This window comes from Rattus rattus, chromosome 8 (genome assembly GCF_011064425.1).
Source record: "Rattus rattus isolate New Zealand chromosome 8, Rrattus_CSIRO_v1, whole genome shotgun sequence".
NCBI lineage: Eukaryota > Metazoa > Chordata > Mammalia > Rodentia > Muridae > Rattus > Rattus rattus.
In genome coordinates, this window is record NC_046161.1 from 74,443,772 (window position 1) to 74,470,683 (window position 26,912).

The 26,912-nt window shown below is 40.6% G+C and overlaps 1 protein-coding gene across 1 annotated transcript in view; it reads left to right on the forward strand.

Moving 5' to 3' along the window:
- Positions 1–26,912, forward strand: part of Myo6 (myosin VI) — a 142,189-nt gene that overhangs the window by 48,676 nt on the left and 66,601 nt on the right. Inside the window, exons 3-9 of the mRNA XM_032909265.1 lie at positions 2,418–2,487; positions 8,146–8,219; positions 10,780–10,909; positions 22,845–22,950; positions 25,101–25,156; positions 25,598–25,695; positions 26,359–26,523. Coding sequence (XP_032765156.1) covers positions 2,418–2,487; positions 8,146–8,219; positions 10,780–10,909; positions 22,845–22,950; positions 25,101–25,156; positions 25,598–25,695; positions 26,359–26,523 — 699 coding nt within the window. The remainder of the gene's footprint in view (positions 1–2,417; positions 2,488–8,145; positions 8,220–10,779; positions 10,910–22,844; positions 22,951–25,100; positions 25,157–25,597; positions 25,696–26,358; positions 26,524–26,912) is intronic.

Sequence of the window (26,912 nt, forward strand, 5' to 3'; positions counted from 1 at the left end):
ATCTTAGACATAGACTAGTCAAGATTCCTAAGGGGAAGTTGGGGGAAGTGACCAGGAGTTGTGACTTGCTTACAATCAGGGTCTCCAATGTGGATGTGCATCTTTCTTTCAGTCTTCTCGAGGTCGGGTCTTTTTGGTACCGCAGCCTCATGGTTTTAAGCTTAATGAAATAATCTTATTAGACATTTCTTCTCTCTAAATGTACGGATGTAATTTCTGTTTACTTCAGGCTCTGCAACTCTCCATGAATAATTTACATTCTACCGATCTGTGGTTAAGTAAGGCCATATGACTGCCGTCCTTCTGGGAACCTTAGAAAAACAAGATGGACTCTCATGAGAGTTTTTTTCAGAGAGAAGACTGTTCTGTTACTGTAAACAACCCAGGAACCAGAATGCATAGTATATAGTGGTCATGTTAGTGGAGGCCAATGAAAGATGCTTCAGGAAAGGAAAAGACAAGTGTTCCTGCCTTCCCTCGGTGGTGGTGCCTGTGTGTGCTTACAGTGTGCACTGCTTCTCTAGCAAGTGGGTTTTTAAGAGTTCACACACAATACATTTTGAAAGCTTTACTTTTTGCTTAACCTGTTTTATAAGCACAGTAAGCTGAGAGGCAGAAGTGATCCAAGGGCTGTATGTCCTGAGTCTGTTCTCTTGTGATCTGTCACGTCTGTAGGTGACAGAATAAGTCAGTTCAAGAAGAAACTAAACTCAATTGGAGGGGATGTGCTTTTGTAAAATATTTGACATCTTCAATGTGTTCTGATCTGTCGTATTACTGTTAATCAGGCACGTATGTAGAATCAGTGCAGTTTAATTAAATTATCTTGGGGTATTTAAGAGACTTAGTTGCCCCTCCTCTTAGAGCATTCATTCCCTATCTGGAGTTTGTCTCATTGGCTGTAGCTCCTGCCAGGCTAGGACTAAGCCCTCCCTCTGTTGCTATGGCTGTGACAATGTTTACATAGATTTATGGCATTAGCCGCTATTTCAGAATTGACTTTTGTATTTAATCATTGCTGTGAGTTGATATCTTCTACATAATGTTCACTCTCTGGCCCATGTTGATTCTCGTTCACTTTTGAAAAAGGGGTCTCTCCTCCAAACCAAACATGTATAACACTGAGACCATACGTATTAGGTGGCAAAGAATTAGCGTTCAGAGTGTTGAGTTCAACAGTCTTCAAGTCGGGCGTGGCTTCGCTGTCGTTTTCTGTCGTATCAGAGCCTGCACCCAGGGCCTCACACTTTTACATCAGCCCTTCACCACTGAGCTCTACCCCCAGAGCACTAAATTGGCAATAGCTTTGAATTGCAATGGTCTTCGAAGCCTAGATTTTACTTTATAAAGTGTGATAATCATACTGTATACAGTTTTCTGGCACATACAGAGTTACAGATATTGTTTTTTCTTTTCCCGGGGATCAGACCAGGGCTTTGAACATAAACCCTGCACATGTTATTATTGTAAAGGAACCAAACCATGTTCCCTAAGAGTTTCATCTGATACAGTTGGAACTGTCAACAAGAAGGGCTAATTGTAATTATTTAGAGGTATAAATTTATAAATAACTGTTAAGATAGCTTGGATTAAAATTTAATTCTCTTTGGATGTAATTTGAGATCAGTTGTTCTCTGTTACAAGATGTTATCTTAATTCTGCAGTGGCTCCCGTAGCATTTTAAGTGATAAAAGAATGCAGCTTTCTTTACGGTTTATTATTATTATTGTTGTTGTTGTTTTTGAAACAGGGTCTTACATAGCTTTGCCAGGCCTCAACTCATTATGTAGTTAAGCATGGCCTTGAATTCCTGATCTTCCCGTTTGCAGCTCCCCAAGTGCTAGGATTACAGGCATGCACCGCCACACCCTGCTATTTGTGGGTTCTTTTAATTACATGGACCAGATACTTTCATATTTTTGACATATTTTTGTGTAGGAATTGACGTCAAATATATTTCTCAAATAACACATTCATACTTTGTTATACGGAACTGATTGTGAATGTTTTTGCTTTTAAAACAATAAAATTGTTTATGTACATATTCACACACATATGTATGTATGTATGTATATGTATATATGTTGTGGTTACTAGCATGCCCATAATTTAGGATTATTGTGTCTGCTGTTTTGTTAGGGTAAGCGTGTCTGTCTTTCTGGCCTGCCGAGGCTGTCAGAGCTTGGGTTGCTTTGTTTGTTAATTACTGCCATTCATTCGTGTCTGCAGCAGCAGCGGACTCAGTTTCTGCTGAGAGTCCTTGTCTCCTGACTGAGTGCTTCCTTAAGTAGTAGAATCTGGGTTACTCTAATAGAGAATGCATTGGTGTGCTCATTGCAGGATATGCAGCCAGCTGAACTCCTTGTCTCTTTTACTATCTAAAAGCATCAAACCTTTGTTCCTTGTTTGTTTCATAGACATTTTTGGCTCTCATAAACCAAGTATTCCCTGCAGAAGAGGACAGCAAAAAAGATGTGGAAGATAACTGTAAGTATTAGGTTCAAAGTTACCTCTCAGTTCCACAAAACTATCTGCTCTTCCAGACAGCTGGTGATTATGTCACCAGTACAATAGCCTAGGTCAGGATACAGGCTTGGTCAGAGCTCCCAGGAGCTCCCGAGGCCTGGGTCTGTTCCTGCATCCATGCGTGCTTCCCTGAAAGGGTCTCTTGAGTGTGTCCTACTGTTACCTTACATGTGTGTGAGTAGGTGATGATTTACTGCAAGCTTCAACTAAAAGTCTCGCCTTAGTAGTGCTGAAACCCATTTCAAACCTCACAGTGGGAGATGAGTTCATACTAAGTAGGAAGTTGACAGAAACAGTCATTGAATGCCATTCTTTGGATAAGGCGAGCCAATATTAAACAAAACAAAACAACACTGCAGAATAATTTATAATTGAAAAGTTTATTTCAGAGTGTTATATTAAAACAGTGTTAATTTCACTTGTCAACACCTTAAAATACTCAGTGAAAAAAACTTTATTCATTCAACAGGGTGTATTTATTTTTAAAATGTCAATATTAAGACGCAATCACATTTCATTTGTTTTGGATTTTCCACCACTGTATTAATGGATTTAAATCTATTAATTTACTTTAAATTAATTTAAAAGCGGGAAGGTTGTTTTGGCCTGGAGATTGGGAGATTTCAGTCCATGGTCGTTTGCCCACACTGCATTAGTGCCTTGGGTGAGATGCAGTGTATCCTGGCAGAGACCTGTGGCAGAGGAAGATGCTGACTTCACTGAGGCCAGGATGCAAAGACAGCGCTAAAGCAAGCCCTGCCCCCACCATCCCTGTAAGGCATACCCCAGTGGCCTGCTAAGGCCTTCCTCTAGGGGCCACCTCTTAAAGGTCCCCTTATCGTCCAACAGTTCCAAGTGAGGTTTCAGGCATTAACAGTAGTCTTTGGAGAACATTCTATCTCTAAACTAGTGGGGTGGGTGTGGTATTTGAGGGTCATTTCTAGCTACCATAAATTTCCTTAGAAGTTATCGGACCTAAAATACTCCATAGGAAAGAAGGTAAGAGAAAGGTGTAGGTTTATTCTTACTGCTGATCACTGGAGTTCACAATGAAGCCTGAAAGACGCCACTTATAAAATCAGGTGTGTGACATAGCGGTTGTTCTGGGCCACTGTGGGTGCGGGCAGGACAGTCCTGGGATCTGATTCTGGCTTCAGTTTGGAAGCTAATGTTCCCACAGGCCACACTTCACCTGTTTTGGGAAGCTTACCTGCAAAGTGGGAATGACTATGCATGATGCTTGCAGGTGAGGCATTCAGGAAATTGGCAAAGTAGCGGACTCCGGAAACAGCGGCTGCTTTTGTTAGGCGCAAGGATCGAGAAATATTTTCTTCTTTCCAAGATTAATAAGAGAGTTTGATGAAACGATGTGGTTTTGAGCAATAATCAAGGGAAAATAGACAGATAACATGATGAACACATAAAATGTTGAAAACAGTAGAAAAGTGTCGCTGTTAACGATTTCTAGGGGGCCAGGGAGGTGACTTAATGGACACTGGGACCTGCCACAGGCTGGAGGACCTGAATTTGAAATCCAGGACCCACACAGAGCAAAAACAGAACTGATTACCACATGCACATGTCTTGTTACTCCCCACAACACATATAAGTACAACAGGAATTTGCTAGGGTGTATGATGTAGCCTGTTCTCTTCTGTATTAGTATGCTGTGCATAGAGATGCCTTCATATGTAGACCTAAGCACAGTAGGTCTGAATTCCCACTGGTCCTTCTGAATTAGCATTTCCAACACTTTTGCTCCCTTTGCTGTGATGGGCTTCACCAGTCTTGACCTTCCAGCGGGGTTCGCTGCCCTTGTCAGGTGCTTTCACCGATGACTGCAAGTGGTGGCTCACTGTCCTCATCATGCAGTAGCCTGTCCCGACTTGAAGTCCCCTCTCTGAAGCCCTGTCACTTAAGCAGTTTCGGATGTTGAATTTAGAATGTAGTTTTTTTAGCTGAAGTTAGTCTTTGGTCTGAGGCTTGCGGTTATCCCATTCCTTTCCAAATGCAGGCTTCCTATGTCTCCTATCCTCCCTTTATTCTGTATCACAGTGACGATGTAGGGCCCGACATCTGCAGGGTATTATGAACCAGATGATAAAGGTTCAGGGACAGCAGAGGGATAGGGAAGGTAGGTCATGGTGGTGCACACCTCTGTTGCCAGCACTTAGGAGACTGAGGCAGAACTTGAGGACCTCCAGTTCATAAGCTGTGTAGCAGGACCTGGCCTCAGAACCATCCACCCTCTCAACAAACAAACAAGCCTATAACTAGAGATTTTTGCTACCTTTTAAAGCAAAATGTAATTCTTACTTTTAGCTCTAGGTTTCATCTAATGCATGTAAGAGTATAATACATGTAGAGATGAGTATGTTTTGCATTTTTACCTGATTCTTGGACATTCAACAGAATGAAAAATTAATTCAGGGGTAAATTCAGTAATTAAACGGGAAGCAATAGCACAATCTCATGCTGAATTTAAGATATTATTATTTCTATTACATATAATATTCTTAGTGAAAATTATATTTACTTGCCAGATGCTGAGAAGAAGTACAGAGTGTAGAATTCAAATCAATCTTAGAAGTTGCCCCTTTGGGGTTGACCCCCGGTCAGTGACGGATTGACTTCTACAGTAATGTTTACCTGCTGTTGATTGGCTCCCATGATTCTGAAAATGTTTGTGGATTCCCTTTTCCCTCTGACACTGAACTAGAGCTGCCAATAAATAGCCAATAAACAGGACCTGCAATACTCAGATAATCTCTAGTCAGCATGTAAATTTAACAAAACCACGGTGCTCTTTGCTGTATACTTTGGGTATGGTATATGTTTATATCACCAAAGTATGTCCAAGGGAATAAATCGGGCTTACACCTCTATGATGTCTTACGAGGTCCTGGTTCAATCTATAACACTTCCAAAAAGGGGAAACATGAATTTAAAGCTTTAGGACCGTGACATGGCTTGGATGGTAAAGGTGCTTGCAGTGCAAGCTCTGCACCCTGATTTCCATGTGTCTGGTCCACACAAAGGGGGTGTCGAGACACAGCTCCACAGAGTTGTCCTCTGACCCGCGTAGTGCCATGGCATGCATCCACATCATGCATGCATGTCTACACAAGGTAAAAATACATCACAACGTTCTGCCAAGTGTGGCGGTACTCACGTTTAATCCCAGCAGAGACAAGCATATGTCTGAGTTCAAGGTTATCCTGGTCTCTATAGTGAGTTTCAGGCTATGCAGAGCTGCCTGATGAGACCCTGTCTCACAAACACGGTTAACGTGATATAGTTAAATCTATAAATACTCACACAGGAAAGGTAAGCAGGCCACATGAAGTAGTGCATGTAAATAACCAGGCCAGGTAACCCTGGGCTGGTTGCTAGAAGAGGGTGGGATGAAACTAGGTTGGGCAGGAAGTTGTTTCTGGGACCCTTGTGAATGTTCCGGGATCAAACCACCAGGGAAGTGGTCGAGACTCAACATTTCCCACTCCGACAAACAGCAGATTTGACCCCACGATAGTGGAATGGCTTGAGCAGGGTGATTGGAGGGTCTCCTGCCATTGGTGGGTTTTTGCCATTAGGGGTTTGCTAGGTTGGGTGAACAGATGTCCTTGGGAAGGCAGGTGGGGAGTGAGGGCTGGGGTGAAGGAGTAGAGTTGGCAGCCATGCACATGTCAGTGTAGGGTTACCCGGCCTGCTCTGTGCGTGCGGGCTGTGCTATCAGCACGTTTCCATTAGAGGAAGCAGCTGCTCGTGTGTGAGCAGGTGTTTCAGAGGGAAGTGAGATGTGGGGAGAGAGGCTCAGCAGCTGTGAATAAAAACCCAGCAATGTGTGGACGAGGCTTCCAGGGGGTGAGTGTGGAAGAAGATTAGAGGTGTAGAATGAAGGGGACTAGATATACCAACCAGGTGTACGTCCACTGCCTGAGTCCTTCCAAGTCTTCCTCTGTTCATGAAAAGAAACAGCTCAACTGTCACGAGCCCCAGCTTAACCTCTCACTCTTACTCTGCCTTCAGTGGCATCTGAAAGCAAATGGGCCCTTGGACAGAGAACTGACTGCCTTGTCTGTGTGCAGAAACAGGACATTTCTTTGCCAAGATAGTCCAGCAGGAGGCTCTTATGGACACCATGGACATATGTACTAGAGTCAGGCACTGAAGATGTGCATAGATGCTCAGTGAGGGCCATGTAAAACTATTGAACTGTGCAGCACCTTGCTCTCAAGTATTTAGTTTAGTAGCTAAATCCAGAAGAGGAAACTTGTTATCCTGATCCTGACAGACATGCAAAACGTCAGATAGAGATGACAGAGAAGACTAGCTTTGGAAGAGAGGAGCTTGGAGAAGTATCATTTTGACAAAGTGACTTGGAAGGATATTTATGGAGAGGATGCTGTAAGCAGAGACAACGCATGGGTGTCTTGTGGGTGTGATAAACAGCTCACTTTGTGTACAGGTTAGATATTCATACAGGTCATAGAAAATTATAAAAGTGTCCACTTGAATATATGTTTACTAAGAGCCTTGAGTATATTTTAAGGTGATTGAGCCCCAGGCGTGTTCTTTGAAATGGAGAGAGGTTTAGTTAGTGCTCTGGGTTAGTCAATCCATTCTGCAGTCTGGATTGGAGTGAATAGAGATGATTAAAGCAATAGACAAGGAAGAGGAGGTCAACCTTAAACACAAAAGAGGTCCCGTGGCCTCCTTCCAATCCTGCATAGCAGTGGAGATGTAGAAAACAAGGGAGAGCCACGTCAGATTGTGTTAACATTGGTGAATTTACTATGAACCTAGCAATTTTTGTGTCATATGAAGATTTGGAAACTTACTTCATACGGGAGACAAGGAAATGGCTTTGATGTTGACGACTGTTTTCAGTTTGGATAACTGATACAATTATGGTCCCAACAGCAAGCACAGTAGGTAAGAGGTACTGTGTGCTCTGGCGTGTAGTGGAAGTGAAGCATGGGAGATGGGGGTAAGCAGGGATAGATAGGGAAGGCCTTGGGACAGGTCATACAGAGCAGAAAAACGAGTCTAGCCTGATTCTGAACTCAACTCATAAATTTGCTGGCTTAAGATGTCCATGATGTCTTCTGGACCGACTTTTGCTTTATCAGTCATTTTGAGAATTACCCAAATGATCTGAGGGTCCCTTGCCATTCTAAAACTGTAACTCGTCTGATTTATCTGTAAGCTTCTGAGTGTCACACTGCATTAACATCTCACTTTTTGGATCACAAATACCTACAGTAGTTGTTTACACTTGATTGATAGTTGGCAATTAAATCTGCCCTCAACAGAGTATACACTCACTGTGCTCACTAGATATAATTCTCCTCGCTGGAAAGGTATCATCTAACGTTCTCACAGACGTATGTAATTAGGATTTCTTCTAGGCAAGTGTTCTACCAGAGCAGTGTACCCCAAATGGATTCCTTTTGTTCTAGCCTATGGCGTTTATGTGTATCTGGATTCTAAACACATGGGACTAAATCTGCCCTAATAAAGTGACTTTTAAACTGGGACCAATGTGATTATGACTGGCAGAAAGGATTTTACTTTGCTTTTTGTTTTTCAACTCTCTAATCCAAACCTGTGTCACAGGTTCACTGATGTACTTAAATGAAGCCACACTGCTCCACAATGTCAAAGTGCGGTACAGTAAAGACAGAATCTACGTAAGTACTTGACCAGCGTCTTCAGTTTTTGTGGCTAATTGTCTCACACACCACGTGTACTTTTGCCCTGCTTGGTCTGTGTGTGATGGGCGTGAGAGTTTTAACGTGTTCTTGCCATGTGGGGCTCCCTATGAGCTTGGTTCGCAGTGGCTACTTAATACAATCTGCAGAATGAGATAATGAAGTCAGAGAACCAACTACTTCAGGCTTACAAAGGTCTAATTTGAGTGTTTAAAAAACTATTTTGGAGTTTGATTTATTTATTTATTTTTTTGGTATATGTCTCTAGATCTGTTTAATTTCATTTTCACACTGTGCAGAGAATTTAAGGCAGCCTATATGTATTGAAGTAAAATCAAACCAAACTAAATGAGGGAAACTACATAAATTAAAACAGAAGGCAATAGCTGAAGAGGTATCCGATATCCAAGAATTCTGATCATGGAGCCCAAATAACTGTACGATTTCATTAGCCCTTAAATGCTGGCCCTAAATGTCTAGATCATTAAACACAAAGAAAGACGATGCTTTTGGTGTAAGAGATTTGTATCAGATCATTCAGATGGATATTTAGCTACTGTGTTTTAATTATAATTATCCCTCGGGCACACATGAATGAGATTTTATTCTCCTCTGACCTGGTTCTGGATTCCTCTGTCAGCTGCAGATAGATTACCACACTCTGGTATCCTGTTATAAAGATGGGGCTTCATTATTTTTGAACGAAGGACGCACACGGCTTCTTTGACACTTACAAGATCAAATGACAGTCTTAATCTTTTATATCACTATCAATTTGCCTAATTGTACTTACTTAATTCTGACTAAATTACATCTAGTCTTTGCCATCTGTCCAAGTAGTGACAGCTGGGAAATAGCACTAATGTAGTCTGTTCCCAAAGAACGGCTTGTCTTCAAGCATCCTGCTCAACCTCACTCTCCTGTACTTTCCCCTCAACCAAGAAAAGAGTGTATTTAGGTGTGACTAGAGGTATTCTTGGGTAGAATTATTTTCCGAGGCAACGTTTATTCAATCTATAGCTTGCAGTCGAACAGACTCCAGAGTTCACCAAGTGCTGTTTTAGGCACTGAAGTAATAACATTTAAAAACTATTAGAGAGTTTAACTAATAGCAAGCCAGTGAAAATTAATTTGGATATAACCAGGAGGCTGCTCCTTCTGAGTGGATCTCAAGTCCCATGTTGTCAGGGTTGCCTAAAGTCATGAGGGTATATTCCTTTCTCTTAAGCCAGTTGGACCTGTTAGTTATAAAGTCATTAAATGTGGCCAATCCATAATTGTCAAATAAGGGTATCAATTACTATCCTATGTACATGCATGCTTATGTGAATGAAACAATTTAAAGTAATGGTTTAAATGACTTTAAATGTACTTCCCAGAAATACTATCCTCCCTCATATTTGAGTAAAAGAGCAGGAGAACCTTATTGAACCTTTTCATGTTCCTGAAATCTCTAATCCTTTACTTTGGTTCTTATTTTTTAAAGATTTGTTTATTTTTATTTTATGCATGTATGTGTTTTGCCTGCATGTATGTTGTGTAGAAATATGTAGCTAGTGCATGTGAAGGTCAGAAAGAGTGTCAAATCGCTTGTTAGAATTATGTGAGCAACCATATGGGTGCCGGGGAACCGAACCTGGGTCCCGTGTTTGAATAGACACGGCTGAGTCGCACCTGCAGCCCTCTCCTCATTAGTCTTCTCTAGGGAACTGCTTTGGGGCATCATGTGCATCTAGCAACTTGAGAGGCTTTTACACTTCAACAGTTGGAAAGATGAGAGAAAAGTATGATCTTGTATGCTCCACTTTCATCAGTATTACTAACCACATTTCTATCCGAGTAGGAGTTTTATGAATTCTAGTACATTTCTGTGGTCTTTTAAAAAAAACAAATCCAATTTCAAAGTTTAAAAGAAATTCAAGTTTCTCATGAAACAGTTACTCCAGTGGTTGCATGTGGCGCTCTGCAGAACTCCCAAGATCAAGTGGCTGTCTCAGCGCTAAGTCACTCCTGAGCCTTCACTGACAGGGAAGGCTCAGAAGGAGCTAAAGATCCCTTAAATGTTTAGGAGCAGTTTAAGTGGTCTGAGGATACTTGTGACCTGAATTGAGCTGTAGAACCCAGCTTGGGGTCCCTAAGTGGACTCAGCAGCAGCAGCCACCGTGGGAGATTTTAGATACTCAGATCCTGGTGGTGATGTGGTGAAGCCATGTACCAGGAAGAACTACAGAAAGGGGTTTTTGCTTTTGTTTTTGGAGACACAGGGAAGTGGGAAGACATAGTCTTGATTCTGAAGGTGTTGATTTTGAAATGACAGCATAAAAAACACTTACTTGAAAATAAGTATTTCTTTGGAATGTTTTCGAAATGGTAGGTTCTTTTAAATCAGAAAGTATTTAGTATAGAAATGTGGATTTTGAAGTCTTGTATGTATGAGAATCGAAAGGTTCTGTCTGTTAAATATTTCTCCTGTGTTCTTTGTTTAGTTTTGAAGCAAAGTAATAACTACCAGTTTCACTTTTCTGCCTTTCCTGCTTAGACGTATGTGGCCAACATTCTGATTGCAGTGAATCCATACTTTGATATACCTAAGATATATTCTTCAGATACAATAAAGTCCTATCAAGGAAAATCTCTCGGGACAATGCCACCTCATGTCTTTGCCATTGGTAAGTTGTACTTTACTTTTTGTCCTGTATGATACAGATTTACTAGATTTTTAGGTTGTTTTGAGTCTTTTAAAGGATTTCATTGTATATATACATTGTACATGGCACTGTGTTACATAAGGATGTTTTTATGCAAGTGTGTACTGTTTATCATGTATGTGACCCTTCCCCACACCCTCCCTCACACCCTGTACTCTCCTCTTCTCTACCCTCTTCCTGTTGTTAGTTCATTTTGTTTCCTAGATAGTTTCACCTCTACTTTGATGTAGTGTTTACATATGTGATTTTATGCGTCTATATGAAATCTAGGAATTACACAGGACAGAAGACTGGCTCAGTTTGTTTATTTTGGTATTCTCTAGGTACATCTATTTTCCTGTAAGAGATATAATTTTGCTTCTGTTTATGGCCTAAAAAATTTCCATACCATATTTTTCTTATCTATTCCTGTGTTGTTGGACACCTAGGTTGGTCTCAGAACTTATGTATTGTGAATTGTGCTGTGATAAACATTGGTGTGCAATGACCTGTGTAGTCCCCTGACTTGGAGTCCCTTGGGTAAATGCCCAGGAGCAAAACTTTGTGTGTGTGTGTGTGTGTGTGTGTGTGTGTGTGTGTGTGTGTATTGGTACATGTGTTAGGGCACATTTGTGGAGGTTAAAAGACAATTTGAAGTAGGTCCCGTGTGGAGGTCAATTTGGTTTTCTCTTTTTACCTTTACATGTGTTCCAGGGATTAAATTCAGGTTGCTGGACTTGAATGACAAACACTTTTTACTAGCTGTATGGACAGCTTTCTTTCTTTCCTTCCTTCTTTCCTTCTTTTTTCCTTCCTTTCCTTCTTTCCTTCTTTCCTTCTTTCCTTCTTTCTTTCTTTCTTTCTTTCTTTCTTTCTTTCTTTCTTCTCATTCATTCATTCATTCATTCATTCAATCTTTTGAGGAACCATACTGGTTTTTGCAGAGGATGTACTTGTTACATTCCTACCAGCAGTATACAAGGGTTTCCTTTTGTTTGCATGTATTAATTGTTCATAATTTGTCATCAGGACGTTTTCATATATGTGTATAGCATATTTTGAGGGTATTCACCCCGTTATCCTTTTGGGTCTCCCTACCACTCCTACGAATCCTCTGCCTCTTCCAACCACAGCCTTTGTACTTTAGTCAGTCTGTGTGTGAGTGTGTGTGTGTGAGTGTGTGTGTGTGTGTGAGTGTATGTGTGTGAGTGTGTGTGTGTGAGTGTGTGTGACCCAATGGGTTTAATTAGTTTTGTTTACAGGAGTGTGAGCACTTCTATTACTGGGGAAATGTCTGTCTATGACTATGCATAAATCCTTAGAAAGCAGTGGGGATCTATGAGCCCTCCTTGCTCCATGACAGGATTTTGATAGAGTCAGTGTTGAGCAGATAATCACAACTGCTCTGAGTTCAGGATTGGGACAGTCATGTCATTCCTGACAACCTGCATTTTGTTTCTCTCCTCTATCCCTTTCTGTGGCTCTGGTGTTCTTTCTGAAACCCCCACCTTGCAATTTTGGTATATTCTAGGTATCAATTATTTGTTAGATTTTCTCACATTCTATAGGCTGTGTCTTCATCTAATGTTTCCTTTGCTACTCAAAGATTATTAATTTGACGAGATCATATTTGTCAGTGATTGGCATGGTTTCCTGAGTGACTGGAGACCTCTTTAGGCCCATTCATAAAGTCTTTGTCTATGTATCTACCTTGTGTTTGACCTACTTTTTCCTCTAAGTTTCAGAGTTTTAGGTCTCATATTTAGGTTTTTCAAACATAAAGAGTTGATGTTTGAATGGGATGAGAAATAAGGAATTAGCTTCCTCCGTCTACATGAGAATGAGAGACTGTCTTTTCTCCTGTGTATATCTTTGGCACCTTTGTAAAAAATATCAGGTGGATTGTATTCTATTGACCTACATGTCTATTTTTGTGCCTGCACTATGCTGCTGCTGCTGCTGCTGCTGCTGCTGCTGCTGCTGTTGTTGTTGTTGTTATTATTATATTGCAATACAACTTGAAATCAGATATGGTGGTCTCTACTATTCTTCTTAAGTAAGATTGTTTTCTTTATCTGGGATCTTTTGGTTTTCCATATGAATTTAATAGTTTTTCTTACTTATGTGAAGAATGACGTTTTGATGGAAATTGCATTGAATCTGTAGGTTGCTTTGGTAGTATAACCACTTTCATAATATTGATTACTTCCACCTATGAGCATGGGAGGTCTTTCTCCTTTTCTAGTACCCTTTTCTATTTCTTCTCAGTATTTGTAAGTTTTTATTGTACTGTCTTCCACTCCCTTAGTTAGATGTTTTTCAGGGTATTTTATTTTAATTTTTGTTGTAATTACAAACAGAATTCTTTATTTAATTTCTTTCTCAACATGTGTGTGTTTGGTGTTTACTGGTGTACACTGGGGCATGATGGTGTAACTACTGATCTTTGTATGTTAGTTTTGCATCTCGTCAACATTTCTGAAAGTGTACTTTAGCTGTCAGTTTTCTGTTGCATCCTTTAGGGTCTCTTATGTCCTATCATATCATCTGCTAATGAGAATAGACTGACTAATGTTTCTATTTGTGTTTCTTTTATTTCCTCCTCTTGAAACATTTCTATAGCCAAGATTTGAAGCACTATGCCTAGGCGAGTGGGGAAAGTTGAAACTGTTGCATTGGTCGTGGTTTTAGTAGCTTCCAGTTTCTCCTCCCAGTACACTGTTGGCTTAGCTGTGACACAAACAGCCATTGTTATTTTGAGAATGCTCCTACTGTGCCTCATCTATTCAGGGATCTTAACATGGAGAGATGTTGGACTTTGTCTAAAGCCTTTTCTGAATTTATTGAGACGTTCATGTGATTTCTGTGTTAGTCCATTTCAGTGATGTATTATGTTTCCTTTAAATCCCTGGACCCTGCAATGAAACCAATTTGATTTCAGTAAGGGGCCTTCTGGATATATTCTTAAATCCAATTTTCAAGTATTTTATTTATAAGTTTTATATCAGTATCCACCAGGGGCACTAGTATGTAATTTTGTTTTTTGTTGTTATGTCTCTTGTTTGGGCTTCAGGGTGATACTAGCTTTCTACAAATAATTTAGTAGCATTTTTTTCCTTTTTTGTTTTGGGTTGGTTTGTGAAACACTGACACTACTTTATAAGTCTGATAGTATTGTATGGTGAATCTGTATGGTCCTGGACTGTTTTTAAGTGTAGGAGTTTTAAAATTATTATTTCTATTTTGATATAGACTTGTTTAAATTTTTTTTATCATATCTTGATTTAATTTTGGTGGTTTATATTATATCTTAGGAATGTGTCCATTTTTGGATACAAATTTTTAAATTTAACTTTTGATAATTTAATAATTCGTATAACACATTGTGATCATATTCCTCCCATTGCCCATTCTTACCCCTTTCTACATCTCTCTTATCTGAAACTAATTCTCATCTTATTTTCATGTTTTAGTTTTTGTGAAAATATACATACAGGTTCTCATAGTTGCTGGGTGTTCATGATTATATCATGTCACCAGAGACAGCATTTCCTTGACTTCTCCATCATCAAGTTTTACACCCTTTCCTTGCCCCATTTCTGTGGCATCACTGGAGCAGGTGTCGCAGATGCCTTGTTTAGGACTGAACACTTCACAGCCACTCACTTGGGCAGGCATGAGTCTCTATTGTTACCGTTCCTTCCAAAAGTTCTTCTCTGGCCAAGGCAGACTGCAGTACTAGTATACGGTATAAATATAAATATTTAAACAGCAGTGTGACTACATGTCCATTTTAGCTTAATATCAGTGCCAGGTTTCCTCCTGGGTTTTTGCCCAGGTTCACTGTACCAGATATATGTTTTTTTCCATTGACTGGGACTCAAATTGACTCAGATTTGATTACCCCACCCCCACAAATAGTTGGGCTACTATTGCATCAGCAGGAACATCTTGCCTGGCAGATTGGTATTATAGTACCCAGCATCTACAGCCCAGTACGGCCTTTGATACTTTACCCAGCAGCAGCCTGCACAGCACCTTCCAGGACCAAGAACTTAGTGGCCTGAACGCTTCAAGCTTAGATCGAGTGTGGTGTCGTCAGTAGTAGAGCCCTTCTGTCTAGTTCTTGTGGGTGACCAAGAGCAATGGCAATAGCTCCCACTGTCTGGAGAGCCTTTGTGGTCTCCCTGGACAACAGTTCACAAGGCTCTGGGACTTTTGTTTAAAGGCTAATGGCTTCTGGGAGCAGCATGACTAATTCATGCAGAGTACCCTTCAGTCAAGCTTGAAAATGTCTGAGTTACCTTATAATGTAATGGGTTTATGTGACAGTTCCCTATTTGCCAAGTTTCTGTTGAGCTGACACACCCATTTTGTTTCCTTCACGCCCCCACTCCATTCCCACTTAAGCCTTCCTAGCTCTAGTGTCACCCCTGAACTTCCCTATCACATGTGCTTTATCTCCACCTGTGTATCGTCCTGTCCCCCACCCCCTTATCACGTGTCTTACTATCTCTGCTTGTCATCCCCCTCCCCCACCCCCAGAATACACTTCTCGTGTCCCTTTACTTATTCCCTGGCCTCCACAGAACCTACTCCGATTTAAACTTGGAAATATAAACAAGTGAAGCCAGGATCCCCGTAAGAAAGAACACAGCGCATTTTCATTGAGGTTCCCATCTTAGGAATATAGGTCTGAGAGCTTCTCTAGAATCTCTGGTAATGTCTCCATTTTCATCCAAATTTTATGAAGCTTACTTAGCCTTTTCTTTCTTTAGTTAGCTTAGCTAAAGGTTTGTCCATCTTGTTATTTCCCCCCAAAGAACCAATACAAAGAATCATTGTTTTTTTTTTCTTTTCTTTTTTCCATTTTATTAATTTCTGCCTGATCTTAGCAATTTCTTTCTTTTGACTGAATTTCGCTTTGACTTGTTCTGTTCTTCCACAGGCCCAAGATGCACTGTCATGTGTTTCTTTGAGAGCTCCTTGATTATTATTTTTTTTTAAATGTAGGCATTTGTAGCTATAAATTTCTACTTTTGAACATCTTCATCGTATCCCATAAGTTTGAGTATGCTGTTGGATTAGTAATTTTTGAGGTGTCAAGTTGCTATTTTTTTTCTATTTTTGCATTGGAGTTTTGAACATCTTGGGTTAGGTTATTGGTTTGTTTGTATATTTATCTTAAACTTTTTTTTTAGTGGAAATGTTTACAATGTGCAGGAGAGACTAGGCTGCAGTAGGACTGATGTGCCATTTTTCTTCCCTAGCCTGGTGTTTGGAACCAGGTCCTGTCTACAGTAGTCCCTTATAAGTCAAATAGTACCCATAGAATCAATCACCATAGAAGTGTAGGCTCACCATGAGTGACTGCACAATAATGATTGACAGTTGCTACTTAGATGCCAAGTGCATTCTAAAATAATAACCACCGTAGGTAAGAGGGGAAGGAAAAGGTTCACTAGTTGTTGTGAACAAGTGATTAGTACCAGGCTGATAAAGAAAAGAGAGGAGGGAAAATAAAACAGATCAAGGAACAGTGCAGACCTCTGTGAGGGTAGGGCTTTGGCTACAGGGAGATGGAAAGGGAGAGGGGAGCACACCAGTCAAATAACCTAAGGGTTCCTGGCCTCAGGAGGCTGAGGTACAGAGACCCATCCATGTACTAGGCTAGCCCATGGTCTGTGGGAAAGCCAATCATAAGGAAAACCAAAGAGGGAAAGACAGATCTCTAAAACAAGAGAAGGGAGAGGGAGAAGGAAAGAGACGATAAGACAAGACAAGAGCATAGAGAAGTCTCCCTAGAGTGACAGGGGTATTAAATAGAGAAAAGGGACACATGTAAAGGGGACAGAGCTGGGTGGGGCAGAGTTTGAGTGCACACTCTCTAGTGTTGATGACAGTGTTTCTTCAGGCTCTCAGATGCCTGGCACACTTTTCATGGGTCAGCTCAACGGTGACGGCCACATGCCTGGCCAGTCCTTCAGGTACAAGGTTGCAAATGCTATTCCCTTAATTTATTTAATGAAAGATACCATGTGTAGAATACATATTTTGCAAGGCCTGTATGCCTCTTGGGTGTATTAGTGTTGTTAGAAGCTTGTATCCTACACAGGGAGGGCCTGAATACTTCGTAGCCAACTCATGGGCCAGTCATACATTCTTATTAGTCAAATTCCCATGACCTCTGAGGCGTGCCTGCCCCATTGAAAGTAGGCTTAATAAAAGACAACTTAATAGTACTTTTGTGTGTGTGTGTGTGTGTGTGTGTGTGTGTGTGTGTGTGTGTGTGTGTGTGTGAGAGAGAGAGAGAGAGAGAGAGAGAGAGAGAGAGAGAGAGAGAGAGAGAGTAACTTTGAGTACAATATGTACTTGAGTATGGCTTTGAACTCTTAATCTTCCTGCTTCTACATTCTGAAGACAGGGATTGACAGTATGTCACATGTCTGGCTCTACTGGTATTTTCAGTTATAATCACTCCCATCTCAAAGCTAATATCTTCTACAACTCAGGGACAACACCTCTCTCTTAACTTGGACATTACTTGTAACTATGTTACTTGTGTAGGACTGGAACTGTTTTGTTTGTTTTATTTTGGCTTACTGTTTTTTTTTTAATTTTATAAAAAATGGAAGTATTCCTCTTTGTAGCTCAGGCTTCCTAGAATTCACTCTGTAGACCAGGCTGGCCTCAAACTCAGAGATCCACCTGCCTTTGCCTCCCGAGGAGAGCGCTGGCATTAAAAGCATATATCATCACTGTCCAGCAAGACTCCAATAGCAGCCTTTTTCTTTGTATTAACTTGCACCAGAGCTTTGTAAAATTACAGTCTTTCAAGTGGTACATGTTCCATATCACTGATGAGAACTGGAGCTTACATTCCACATGTGTCCTCACAGAGTTCAATGTGTTGGCTAAGCCTTTGTACTTAGACATAACCAGCAGCGGGGCATCTTGGGGGCTCTTTTTTGTCCAGTCTCTTGTCTTCCTAGACTTTCCCCTTGTGCTTTTGTTTTGGAGTAAGTAGGCCTCTCTTCCAGCGTGGGTTATTGTACACAGGCACACTCAACATGCCAGGCCTCACTTCTAGCTGGGTTATTGTATACAGGCACACTCAACATGCTAGCTGGAAGTAGTGTAATACTTGTCTGATTCATAGTTCTCAGTACTCTGATGGACGTTGCTATGTTCTCATATCAGCCGATCAGTGCATAGTCATTAGAAACCGAGTATGATGAAGCTTGTCATAAGAGAGAAGTTCAATGCTTAAAATGCAAATAAATCAGCTTTTATTTTTAGCCTTTACTGGGTTCAGGGTTTTTAGAGTAGCAGTGTGGGAGACCTTTGTAGACTGGACAGTGGGCAGCTGGTGCTGCTTATGGTGCTATTTGTCAGTCTGTGTCACTACTGAAATACCTCTTCGTGAAGAAGCAGGTTATTTAGCTCAGAGTCTGGGAGGTTCATAAACCATAGCGCAGCACAGGCTGTGGGGTGGAGTACTTCATGGCGGCATCTCCTCATGGCATAGAGTAATGGCTACAGGAACACATAATTGACCTCCAACCAGAAGTAGAGGCTCAGAGATCACTGTGGAAGAGGGGGCAGAAAGACTCTAAGAGTAGAGGTGGAGGATATAAGGACATAGTGTTTCCTGGATACAGTCAGAGGCCCTAGGCTTGCTCTGCTCTTTTTATAACAACACCCTCTTGTGAGAACTCAGGGTGTCAGGGAAGAAACCACCCTCTCAGAGTATGTCTCCAGGGACCTCTTCATGGGGCCTCCTTCCCAGAGGTTCCCCTCGCAGCACCGCCACGGTGCAGGCAGATGCTCCAATCACAGTGGACTGGTGGGAATACCCATGCAATCCTGCTTGGGGCTTGCTCTTAGACGGAAAGCCATTTGTAAAGCTGTTTTTGTTCGTGTGGGTGGCACATGTTTGGGATGAAAAATAATTGTCTTCTTGAGCCAAATTGCTTTGGAACTATTTTTTTTAAATGTTTGTTTTGAAAAAATGAGTTCATGATGGTATTTTCCGAGGAAATTGTGTCATGTATTTTTCTCAGATCTTCATTCTGTCGTCCCTCCCTCCTCTCTTGGACAAGTGAGAAGTGAGACAAGTTAGTCTCCCTTCTGCTTTCAAGTTGCAGGAGAGAAAAACGTGATATTTATCTTTCTGAGAGTAGCTAATTTTGCTCAATGTGAAGATCTCTGGGGGAACTAATTTTAACTTTAAGTTTGTGACATTAACAATTAATTGTGCTTATTTTGTGTTATCTGAACATTTAAGACACATTACAACTTCAATTATTGTAGTGTGAAAATAGCTAAGAAATCTGTATAAATAATGCTGTTAGGGAGATTTAAAGCAGTTTAATTTTGTCTGTTTTAGAAATGTTGACAAGTTTATATGATTTTTAAATTTAATAATGCAGAGGAAAATTTCACGTGATTTAAGTTTTACGTATTTTTGTTAACTCTGTGTGTATATTTTATACATTGTATTTTGTTCACATTCCTTACCCTCACCCATCTCCTCCCAGATCTACTCCCCATTCCATTCCCACCCTACGTTGGGTCTTCATTTGTTTTCCTTTGTAAGCCTACACTGAGTCCTGTTAGTGCTGCCCCCATAGTTTTAGTAGGTAAGTGGCCATCTGCTGGGCTTGTCAGACCTACAGGGGCCACACCCTTCTAACGCCAACTCTGTCGCTTCTGGCAGACATCGATTACCAGTACCTGCTCAGCTAGGCGTGGAACTTCATGCCCACCTCAGCCCCCAGTTCCATGCTGGGTTTTGAACATGCTGATCTTGTACAGGTCTTGTGCATGTTGCTGCAATCTCTGAGTTCACATCCAACTGTCCTCTTGTATCCAAACCACCATGTCCTTACAATCATCCTCCATCTTCGCTGTTACGATCTTTCTGCCCTCTCTTCTGCTGTGATCCCTGAGCCTGGGGAAGAGGAGATTGTGATATAGTTGAACGGAGTGATGTATAGGACTGAGCATTCACAATCATTTTCGGAACTTTGACCATTGTGGGAATCTGTGTTAATCACTCTCAAATGCCAAAAATGGTGTCTTGGGCTGGAGAGAGATAAGTCAATAGTTGTGAGCTTTACTGATCCATGTTTGGTTCCAAGCACCCATATGAAAGCTCACAACCACTTATAAGCTATGGTTCTAGAGAGATCTGATGCCCTCCTCTGGTCTCTGTGGGCACTGTACATATGTAGTATACTTAACATATATCCAGACAAAACACCAATACACGTAACATAAAAATAAATCGGTCTTTTACAAAAAGAACCTTTTCTGATGAAGTTTGAGAGATGCAGTAACCTGTGGGTGTAATGAGGAGTAGTTAGGTGTTGGCTTAATATTATATCTTATTAGCAGACTAGTAGGATTCCTGCGATTTGTATAGCCACAGATTCTTGCTCCTCATAACTGTGCCATCCATGGGTTTCATCTTGGGCAGAGGGAGGTCCAGACAGAAAGTGGTTGGTTACACCTATGACATCCATGCCACTATTGCACCAGTGGGCATATCTTACCAGGCACATTGTCACTGGGGTTTGCATGGTTCATATTTAAATAAGATTGGGTTGCTTTTCTCCTCCAGTAGCATGCATAGCACCCTCCCAACATTAGGAACGCTAGTCAATGGGGATGAGGCTTTCATTCAGGCCAGTACCAGTTTTGTTTCTCCATGTTTTTTTAACTCAAGAATATAATGCCTAGAGCAATAGGAATCTTACTGTCAAATTTTGGAGGGTAACCAAGAACAATGACAGGTAATATTAGCAGGTAATATTTGGGATCTCTGGGACCTCACTGGCTAGCAACTTCAATAGACATAACACATTTCTAACACTGGGCATTTTATTTGTTAGTTGTGGTATCTAGTAGGGGCATTGTTGCCCCATTAGATGGTGACTTCATTTAAGCTCTTTTTATATATGTCTGTTTATATTTTAGGAAGCTTCTGCAGCAGTAAATTTTCATGACTGTTTTTAGAAGGTCTTTAGTGTGAGTTATCTCTCTCTGTATCCCCATCCTTCTATTCCAGACCACATTTAACCTTTTCTCATTCCAGATTCCCCCTTTACATCATAGCGCCCTATTTTCCCTTCCATGAAAGTCCCACTGTGCGCACCCGCGCTCTCTCTCTCTGTCTCTGTCTCTCTCTGTTTCTCTCTCTCTCTGTCTCTCTCTCTCTCTCTCTCTCTCTCTCTCTCTCTCTGTCTCTGTCTCTCTCTCTCTCTCTCTCTCTCTCTCTCTCTCTCTCTCTCTCTCTCTCTCTCTCTCTCTCTCTCTCTTCTCTCTCTCTCTGTCTCTCTCTCTCTCTCTCTCTCTCTCTCTCTCTCTCTCTCTCTCTCTCTCTCTCTCTCTCTTTCTCTGATGGGAAGCCCACTCTTTACATTACTTTCAAGTCTCTTGACCTACAGCTTTTTTTCCATCTTTATTAACTTGAATATTTCTTATTTACATTTCAATTGTTATTCCCCTTTCCAGTTTCCGGCCAACATCCCCCTAATCCCTCCCTCTCCCCTTCTATATGAGTGTTCCCTTCCCCATCCTCCCCCTATTACAGCCCTCCCCCAAGCAATCACTTTCACTCCCGGTTCAGTCTTGGCAAAACCAAGGTATTCCCCTTCCACTGGTGCTCTTACTAGGCTATTCATTGCTATTTATGCAGTTGGAGCCCAGGGTCAGTCCATGTATAGTCTTTGGGTAGTGGCTTAGTCCCTGGAAGCTCTGGTTGGTTGGCATTGTTGTTCTTACGTGGTTGCAAGCTTCTCTACCTCTTTTCAGTCCTTTCTAAGATTCCTTCAACGGGGTTCCCATTCTCAGTTCAGTGGTTTAATGATAGCATTTGCCTATGTATTTGCTGTATTCTGGCTATGTCTCTCAGGAGAGATCTGGTTCTTGTCAGCCTGCACTTCTTTGCTTCATCCATCTTATCTAGTTTGGTGGCTGTATATGTATGGGCCACATGTGGGGCAGACTCTGAATGGGTGTTCCTTCTGCCTCTGTTCTAAACTTTGCCTCCCTATTCCCTCCCAAGGGTATTTTACATTTCAAATGTTATTCCCTTTCCTGGTTTCCCAGACATAAGCCCCCTATCCCATCCCTTTCCCCTTCTTCTATAAGGGCATTCTCCTCCCCAGCCATTCCCCCTTCCTGCCCCCTGACATTCCCCTACACTGTGGGGTCCAACCTTGGCAGAACCAAGGGCTTTTCCTTCCATTGGTGCCCAACAAGGCCATCCTCTGCTACATATGCAGCTGGAGCCATGGGTCAGTCCATGAATACTCTTTGGGTAGTGGTTTAGTCCCTGGGGGCTCTGGTTGGTTGAAAGCCCCACTTCTCAATGACTCCTTACTAATTTCCTGGTCTCTGTGGTTATTCCAAATGAGACATACACATCTGAAGATTCAATACTAACGTTTATCTGTTAATCTTTCTGGATCAGTATTTTCTCATTCAGTTGTTAATGAAACTATAAAATTTACAGGTATGTGGTTGGAGCTGGAAATAATTATTCTGTTGATTTATTTTCAGTTGTTTTTCTCCCTCACAGTAGATTTGGTTGCCAGATTTCTAATTGGAAGCTCATTCCTTCTTGCTTTTCACTGGGGACCTCATTAGTTATGCACACTCAGCATTTCCTGTCCCTCTGCAGAACTGCTCTGGTATTTGGGCAAGCTGAGCCAAAGCTCAATGTGGAGACAATCTAGCTCAGTCTTGAGATGTTTGGATTTCCTATTACTTCTCTGTTAGGAACACTGCAAGGAAATACTTAGAGAATGACTTTATTATTCATGGCTTCTTTTGGACGGAGTGAGGGCCCCTACAGTGAATTCTTGTCAGTAATTTTGCTCACTGTGCTACTGTGCTACTCTGTCCCCAGCTGATAAGGCTTTTCGAGACATGAAGGTGCTCAAGATGAGCCAGTCTATCATTGTGTCTGGAGAATCAGGAGCTGGCAAAACAGAGAATACAAAGTTTGTTCTAAGGTGAGTGTTTAGCTAATCTGAAATGTTTTGAACAATCAGACATTATTTCCACAGTTAAAAAATGTGTGACACTGAGTTTGTCGAAATACCCATTTTGAAGTTCAGTAATAAGTACGTTCACATCGCCACATTCATATCATTGTATTCTTCGTCTCACAAGACTGACAACTGTCCTCACTGAAAACCTCCCTGTTACTCCTCCAGATGCTGTTGACCACTGTTCACCTTTGGGTTTCCATGATTTTCTCTAAGTACCTTGTTAAGTGGCATTGTATTGAATAAATATTTCAGTGTGTCCTTTAAGCTCAATAGGTGACTCATCCATGTTTGAGCTGGTTGGGGTGAATGTGGCTATCTGTGTACACACACATATACATACATACATACAAACACACACATACACACAGCTTCTTGGGAGACTGAGGCAGGAAGATCACTTTAGTCTCAAGGGGTTGGGAGCCTAGAGAACTTCGCAAAACCTTGCCTCTTAAAAGCGTACTCACTCATGTTATAGTATGTTATAGCATCTGAAATTTATGGCTGAATAAATTTTATTGCATGGATTTATTGCATTTGCTATATATGTACATGGTTGATAGGCACTGGGGTTATTTCTGCCACATGGCTATTGGGAATACAGTGCAGTTTTGAGTGTTGGGGTGATGTCAGAGTATTTACATAAACTGGCTTTTAATACTATTGCATATCCCATGGTATAGTTTGGAAGAAACCAACATCTCATCTGGTAGCTAATCTCTACATTGTACAAAACCAGCTCCGATGTGTTATTTCTCTGAGGATTCCATAGGTCAGGCAATAAGAAACTCAAGAATATTCCTTCAAAATCCAAATGGATAAATTCGTTCTTAATGTTGGTACTATGAAATATTTTCAAAACTACTTTTTATTTAGCCTTTCTCATGTCTCGTCTCCCCTCAGATCCCCTTTCTACCATCAGATTAAACTCTCAACACTTGGTGTGCCATCATGACATTTTAAAGGGGGAAGGAGCCTTACTTACCACTGTAGGACTGTAGTTTCATTCTGTTATTTTAAATGCTATAAATTGTGTCACTGCTCTGACAACATGTCAGACAAGAAGTAATTAAGGCAGGGAGGGTACAAACATAAAAATTTACAGTGGTGGAGAAGGTATGTTGGCCAAGGCTGGACACATTGCAGTCAGGAAGCTGAGGAGGGTGAAGGAGTGTTTGGGTCTAGCCTTAGCTCTTCTCTAGGTGGGCTAGGACCCCAGTGAATGGAATACTATTATTCACAGTCAGGGCAGATCTTCCCACTAATTATCCTAATCTATACCAATCCCTCACAGACATGGCTATGGACCTGTCTTCTAGATGATTCTGGGTCCCATTGAGTTGATGATCAATGTGTACCATTACACATACCCAAGAAAGTTAAATCTAGTGGTGAGGTTACTGCTCAGCCCAGCACATTCTGAATTTTTATTAGAATTGTTCCTAATCTATTGCACTTCTTAAGTTTTCTTGTCTGTTTTTCTCCCCCCACCCCCGAGACAGGGTTTCTCTGTATAACAACTCTGGCTGTCCTGGAGCTCACTCTGCAGACCAGGCTGGCTTTGAACTCACAGAGATCTGTCTGCTTCTGCCTTCTGAGTGCTGGGATTATTCTTTTCCACATTGTTACATTGCCCAGCTCAGTTCTTAGTTTTTTTCATGATGGGGGTCCTTTTTGAAAGTTATGTATTTGTTATGTAAATGCATATAGTTATTAAGTTAAATAGTTATTAAGAGATACTTATGTAAATCTATTTAAAGAATTTGTTAAAATCAGAATATTTCCAAACAGCTAACAAATGTAATTCAATGACATGCACATGCTCATATAAGACACATGCAGAAAGGGGTTGGGGATTTAGCTCAGTGGTAGAGTGCTTTTAAGTAAGACAAGGCCCCTGGTTCAGTCCCAGCTCCAGAAAAAAAAAAAAAAAAGAAAAAAAAAAAAAGACACATGCAGAAGCAAATTAAAAAAATAAAAATTAAAAAACATCACCAGTTACATTGATGATCTATGTTTTATTAGTCTGATATGTATGAAATAGTAAACTTATAAATTAATTGTATTCAATATCATTGTTATTCAAGGATCTTTTAATCTTGTATTTTAAATAGATACCTGACAGAATCTTATGGAACAGGTCAAGATATTGATGATAGAATCGTTGAAGGTATTGTTGATTTTTATTTATTATTGTTGGTACCTCTGAAGTTGACTTAGAAGAATCTTATTTCTGGTCCACAATGCTTCCCTCTTGGAGATATGAGAGACCTTCCCATCTCCCATAAATCTTTGCTCAGATATTTCCTTAATGGTGATCTATTACCCTATTGTCTTTCTCTACCCCAGAGGCTTGTCCCCTAGATGACTCCTGATCCTGCCCACTTGTCAACCAAAAGTAAAACCATTACAGTGGGTCAACATTTAATCCTTGGGGAATTTGACATTACTTGATAAATTTTCTGCATTAATATTTCTAAAAGCATTTATTTTAGTATTTTCCCAAATTTTCTTCCTTGTGGAGATGTAATATGTATATATTGCTTTATACTTTTTCTTCATGTCTTTCCTGTGATTTTTTGATGAAGTGTTTTCATTTCTTTTTCAATAGCTAATCCACTTTTAGAAGCATTTGGAAATGCAAAGACTGTTCGTAACAATAATAGCAGTCGATTTGGAAAATTTGTAGAAATTCATTTCAACGAAAAGGTAAATGGAAGTTGCTTTTGTGATATATTTGGGAGGTGTGTGTGGTAAGTGCAAGGATCTTACTAGAGTTGGAATTGGCGCAGTTCTGTCTAAGATTATTATTAATGTAACTATTGTTGTGTATCTGTATTTACAATGACTATCCAGAACGTCTATGCAGTTTAAAATTAGTAGATTGGATTTGGATGTGTCACCAACCATAGATTTACAGTTCTTTTTTTACTCACACTTGATTCTTTTGTTGTCATGATAACATGTAATAATAATGTACACAATTATGGGACACAGTGTGATGTAAGCTACACGTTATCTGTTGTGTGCGTGGTCTGTAATGATCACATGAGGGCAGTTAGTGTCTTAGCGGAAGTTTTTCATGGTGGTGAGCTGAGAGCTCTTCAGCAAGTCTGCAGGCTGCTGTGGACACTGGGGTGCACTGCAAAGCCAGTTCTAATTCTGGAGAGGCTCAGGGTGGACATTGGATAACAGTGTTTAAAATGAAGCAGAAATATTCAAAGCTTACATTGTAGGTATTTTTGTCTAGCATTTGATAAATATTTTAACTTCTTTGACAAGCAAATGTTTATTAGAAAAGGTTAGTTTAACAGTTTAACATAATATTTCAATCCCATAGATACAAAATGTATTTTCTGTTTTGTCTTTTAGAGTTCGGTTGTTGGAGGATTTGTTTCCCATTACCTTCTAGAGAAGTCTAGGATTTGTGTTCAAGGCAAAGAGGAGCGGAATTACCATATTTTTTACAGGCTGTGTGCCGGGGCTTCAGAAGACATTAGGGAGAAGCTTCACTTGAGCTCCCCAGATAATTTTCGGGTAGGTTGGAGGAAAATAAATTTTATACCAGGTTTGCAAATCATCTACCCTTAGTCCTAAAGCTCACTGATTTTGGATTCCCACTTGCTTTTGTACATATCTTATGTTAAATCAAGTACAGTGGGCCTTCTGGATTTTCAGATTTTACATTTCAGGATTAACTATGAATTGCAAATATTGGGAATGATAAAGAAGGCACCTATGTATAGATTTCTTTATTATTGACTAAACAACAAGGAATAATATTTCTTCACAGAGAGTTTATGTATTAGTAAAGATTACAAATTGCTACCCCATAACTATAATTTTGCTCTGTTATGAATCATAGTGTAAATGTCTGATATGCAGGATATCTGATATGCAGGATATCTGATGACCCAAAGCGGTCA